Below are 6,000 nucleotides of genomic sequence, written 5' to 3' on the forward strand. Positions count from 1 at the left end.
ATACTGTGTTGATAACGGCTTATTCTACTGGCTCTCTAGACACACTCAGCAACTCGCCTTGTGACCATAATGTAAACATACTGCAACCGACTTCTGGCAGAAGCCATAAATCAGCACATTTTGAGGAATCCTAAACAACAACAGAAAGCTGTTTCGTTTTTTTTATCCACCCTTGCATTACTGTTTAAGGATGGACAATGTTTGTTGTTCGGTCCACCACTTCGGTCCAGGCTGAAATATTGGATGATTTGCCATGAAATTCAGGATGAAATTCCATGTCGCAGGGGTCGCTGAAGCCTATCCCAGCTGTCATTTGGCAAAGGCAGGGTTCACCCTGGACAGGTCACCAGTTTATTGCAGGGCCATATAGAGACAGATGACCATTCACACCTACGGGGAATTTTTAAGAGTCTCCAACACTGCCAAAGGGAGAACGTGCAAACTCCACACAGAAAGACCACCCGGGATCGGGGATCGAGCCCCTCTTGCTGTGAGGTGACAGAGGTAGCCACTACACCACTGTGCGGCCCTTCCCCACAGGATGAATCCTACAACCTTTGGTGATCCTCTGACTTTTCCTTTCACACATGTTAAGATTCCCTCAGGATGTAATATCTCCTGACTTTTCATCTTGTCAAGTCAAAATTCCATTTACTGCAACACTTGGATTTATGACTATATACCTACAAACTAATGTAATTCCCATAATCCTCAACTGTACGTTGTGCTTACTTGCAATTAGCTAATGCTAAAATGTTAATCTGAGATGCTGACCATGGCAAACATTACCCGGTTAACGTCAGCATGTTAGCATTGTCCTCGTGAGCATCTTAGCATGCTGATGTTAGCATTTAGCTCAAAGCACCACTGTGGCTCACAGCTTCACAGAGCTGGTAACAAGACTTTTAGTGTTATTTATTTCATTTGACCATTCTTTGATTCATTCATTATTTGACTTGTTTTTTCGGTGAGAGTTCATCTTTATTTAAGATGTAATAAGGGTCTTGCAGCGCTGAGCGAGGGTGGGGCAGTTATTTATTTCTAGAACCCTGCCCAGTGTGAACCGATCATTTCCCCCTTCCCCTACACGCCATCTACAACTGTCAAAATGTTGGTCTTGGCCATCTGTAATTGAAAAGTAAAAGAAGGACGTATGTCTAGCTGCTTATTCATAAGATGCTTGACTCTTTTCTGCCCAGAGATGGCTCCTCACTGGGGATAAGGGTTTGTAACTTGAGGGGCGTTTCAAAGAAGTCTGTGTCTGTGTATTTAGAGAGGTGTGTGTTCAACGGCTGCTTATTTTGAAGCCCCCTGCAACACCTACACCCGGCTTGCAGCGGTGAACATGGTTGTTTAATTAGTGTGGAGTTTGAAGGCAGTACTTTCAAAAAGTGTTTAATCAATCTTACCATCTTGTGAACCCTCAGATTTATCCTGGCACCACTTACTGGGGCCCGACCAGATGACTACGAGCTACTTCTGAAAATGGAATTGTAAACGCTTCCTCGTCACATGACATTGACATACTCCTCTCCTCTCTACACAAAAATATTTAAAAAAAAGTTGTCTTGTTATTATCAATCAAATGACGTAATTGTGCATCACAATATCTCAATATATGATTTCATCATGATAAAACAGCATTTAAATAATTAAATTATCATATTAAATTATTGTCCAGCCAAAATTAAAGTTTATTTATAGCATCGCTTATTTATTTTTTCTGTCCTCATCTTTTCACCTGTGTTGAAATATATCGGTGTAGAATATAAATCCTCTTTTTTTTCTTTGTTCTGATTTAAAAACTAAGACTTAATATAAAGCTGAATAAAATATATATTTCCATGTTTTAAGACACATTCAACCCTCTGACTCAATAATAGATCATAGATTTACATGCTGTACTCATTCATGCCTTTTAATTTATTAATACTAAAATCTGTAGTGCAGTCAGTCTTAAAAGCAGGATTCTGGGAACATCACCCTTGACTAACCCATTTAGTTTAAGTCACATAAACAAGAACTCCTAGATGGCTATGAAGATATGCTATGTGTGCGTTGAGTCTGGGTATGTGAACTTATTTTCTCCAGCTTCAGATGGAGAGAGAGAGAGAGAGACCTGGATTGGACATGGCTCCTGGGAAAGACGTGGTTTTCGTGGGTTGTGAAAGTAAACAGTCTGTCTGGTGAAGAACTTGTCTGACTACCTTAAGTTGTGTCTTTATTGTCTACACGGTAAAGACCGGATTAGACGGTTGGGAGTCCGTATTAAACTACGACAGCACAACAGAGTCCACATAGGGCATAAAAAATGTCTTTCACGAGTCTGACCTAATGGTTGAGTAAAAAGAGCCATGCTTTCTGTCTTTAGTCCCAAAATGTTGCACACATCCATTTGTAATATCTTAAACAACACTGCAGTGCATCAAGTCCTAACATCACAATTACAAACAGCTGTACAGCGGCTGATGTATGGCAGGAAAGAGTGTATTATTGTCTAGACTTTGCCACATGTGTATTTAATCAGTGCCAAGTAGACAGCAGCTTTAAATACTAGTGCCTGTGGTTTTAGCTGCAGTTTGCTAGTAAATTGTTTAAAAGGTGTGTTAACTGTCAGATGATTTCTGACTGTACAAGTTATATTTTATCCTTTGTTCGCATTCTTTTACTGTAAAGAAACATGTTTTTTTTCTTCAGATACAGCCCTGACCACAGCCAGCATGTACTACATACACTGAGTTATTGAATTATGCTTTTAGTCTCCCTGTAAAGCCCCAAATGTATCCCAGATTTAGTTTCTCTGACGAGTATTTGTAGTTTGTCTCAATGCGTCAAGGAGCTGTGCACAATGAAGGCCGCTGTTGTCTCAGAGACTTTTCCCTCTGTGACAAGAATACAATCCTGGGAATACAAACAAAATAAGACATTCCACTTTCCAAGCAGATTCGCATCTATAAACTAGATAGACAGGAAATGAGAATACTGACTTTCAGCAGCAGTATTTGCCTCTAAAATCCTAAACTACGTGGTCACGTTTATCCAAATAACCTTAAAGTGCCATAGATGTCAAATGGGAACTGATTCTCTGATCTTAGCAACAATGTGACAAGAACCGCAACGTCCAATTGATTAGGCAATATAAAGAAAATTGATTAATTGTAAAAAGAAAAATTAAGCAAAAATGCCAAACATGTAATGGTTCGGACGTTGTCTGCTGGCCTCGATCTTAGATTAGAGAAATTTGAATATTTTGGGGTTTTGAATTGTTGTTTGCACACAAATGAGCTGTTTGAGGAAAACATCTTGGGCTGTTGGATATAGTTATGGCCACTTCATTATTTTGACATTGTATAAACCGAACAATAAAGCAATTAAGAATGAATCCAGAAAATAATGAGCATACTAGTTAGTAATATACATGATCTCTAAAACTTAACTCATTCCCTCCCCTGACATTCCTGATAGTGAACTATTCATTGCTGTCAGCTGAAACTTTGCTGTGGCCGTAAAGCTCTATGTTGAATATTAATAACTGTGGTCATCTCCACCTGCAGAGACATTTCTGGCCTCTGTCTTTTTGCACTGGAGTGAAAACATTTGGTTTGCACATTCACACTGGCAGCACTGACAGTCTCGCCTGTTTGAGCGCTGTGGATTACACAAAGAGTAAACAATGTAGAAATGTAGACCTGAGACTGTGCGTTTGGACGCCTGGTGATTAATGACCTCTTGAAATGTCCCATCCAAACCAAATTGATATCTTTAAATGTCTTGTTTGGTATTACCAGAAATCCCAAACTGAAAGATTTCCAGTTTACAATCATATTTGACAAAAAAAAGCGGAAACTTTTTTTATTCAAGAAACTGGTTAATAGAAAACGTATGTCACTTTTTCAATATTTTTTATTGAAAAAGGACTGAAACAATTAATAAATTATCAAAATAGTTGCTAACTTTATTTGTTGTTGTTGAGCGACTAATCGTTCTAGCTCAAACATCCACTATAAAATCAGAATCTAACTGAGTTTATGGACACATTTCATGTTCATAGACACATTGCATGGTCCTACAGGAACATTATAACGCCTTTTAAAGATACAAATGGCACTAAGATGTCTATATGCTATAAAGCTGTTTTTGATAATAAAGGTAAAAGGTGCAGCAAAACACAAACAAGCTGTAATGTTTTACTGTAAAAGTGTGAAAGTGAATAGTAACATGTGGCCTTCAAATAATGTTTGCAGTAGAGTTAGAGAAGAGTTAGGTGGTCAGACATGGAGTTAGGCATGTAGGTATAGAGGTAGTAGCGTCATTGAACGTACCCCAGTTATGACTTTACAGTTATTCCTCTTCTTTCCCCGTTCAGTGCTTCTCCCTTGACTCTCCAGCTCTGCTGCCCCAAACAAAGACGCAGCCTGTTCCGCAGAGGCGTCCTCTCCTTTGGTTACGTCCATGCTGCTGAACGCTGCGTGCTCCTGCCAGTGTTTTCCAGGAGGGACTGAGGGGCAGAGAGCTTCACCCTGCTGAGGAGCGTGAGCTGCTTGTGCGGGATGTGACCCCTCTGCTCAAGTAGTGGCACCGCCTCGTTTCTTGACGTCTCCAAGTTCACAAAGCAGCAGCGCGATTGATCTGAGAGAGAGAGAGAGAGAGAGAGAGAGAGAAAAAAAAAGCAGAGCTGACCTCAACAGTCTGCTATTTTGGCGCAAGTGTCATTTTTTCCAGTGATTTCTGCTGTTCGGTAACTTTAATCCACTTTTTTAGAAGGGAGTTGGAGCTAAAATAGAAGAAGAAGAAAAAAACAAAAACAAACTCATTCCGGATATTTGTGCCTCAGAACGAAGTGTGATGTCACATTCTGATTTCTGAGCTGCGAGATGAGAACAAAGTAAGTGAAAATCAGTCAAACAACTGTTTAGGAACTTAAATAAAAACTTACTGTGGAGCGACTGAATGCTACCGCCATCTTGTGGTCAGACTGGAGTGGTGCGCTGCATCGGGTTCACAGATCAATAAGGTCTTGGACAGTTGAGTCGCAATACAAAACGAATACAGCACAATCTGAGCTAGAGAACGGAGGAATCAGTATAAATATATATATATATATATATATATATATATATATATATATATATATATATATATATATATATATATATATATATATATATATACACACACACACATATATAGTGTGTGTGCTTCCTGGCCAGTTCGGCCAATTTAGATTAAAGTGAGTTCTAGCTCTCTGGAGCCTCTCAAACTGCCTTGTTCCTGGATGCCTCTATAAGAAGCACCAGCTGTGTAGCTTTTGTGCTGTTTTTGTTTGTTTTATTTACTTGTATTAATGTAATCCTACTGGGATGTCCATGATGTACATCTGCTGCTAACTGTTGGCCTGCGGTGAGTAAACATGTCAGTGCAAACCATCCCTGAAAGTCACTTGTGTTACCCAATGTCACAAAACTAGTCAATTCTTAATTATTTGACTTTTCCCACATGTCTACTTGTTTGCCACACAATATATCCTATGTGAATGTATATCTTATTTGGCAGTCTGCTGTTACTTTCTAAATGTTATGATCCATAAATCAGGAGACATCCATGTAAGAGGAACTCAGAAGGTGATATACCACATGCCATTAAAGTCGTTGTATAAGTTTGCAATACAAAAGCATCCACAAGATGGTAATGTTGTGACACCATTAAAGTAACACTAACTCCCTGTAGAGATATTTTTCTGAAGCTTGAAGTGCTATTAATATAACATAATACTGCTCCTGGTCCCTGACAGCTCTAACACAGGCATATTTCAGCTCTGTGAGGTCCAGGTTCCCTTCAGATGCAGTTGTGGCATGTGGTGTGATAATGGAGATCACATGTGGCTGGAACTCCTGACCTCTACCCTCTGCTCTGTCCTCAACTCATAAACAGCCCAGGGTCAACTCTCTTTCTCTCCCTGTGAATGTGTGTGTCTTCATATCTGTCTGTATTATATATGTT

At 39.5% G+C, this 6,000-nt stretch overlaps 1 protein-coding gene across 1 annotated transcript in view; it reads right to left on the reverse strand.

Moving 5' to 3' along the window:
• Positions 1-4,454, reverse strand: part of enpp1 (ectonucleotide pyrophosphatase/phosphodiesterase 1) — a gene marked incomplete at its 5' end in the record, with an annotated part of 30,166 nt that extends 25,712 nt beyond the window's left edge. The window contains one exon of the mRNA XM_079215977.1: positions 4,323-4,454. Within this exon, the coding sequence (XP_079072103.1) occupies positions 4,323-4,454 (132 nt within the window). The remainder of the gene's footprint in view (positions 1-4,322) is intronic.
• Positions 4,455-6,000: the final 1,546 nt, after the last annotated feature.

Source organism: Taurulus bubalis (genome assembly GCF_910589615.1).
Source record: "Taurulus bubalis genome assembly, chromosome: 3".
NCBI lineage: Eukaryota > Metazoa > Chordata > Actinopteri > Perciformes > Cottidae > Taurulus > Taurulus bubalis.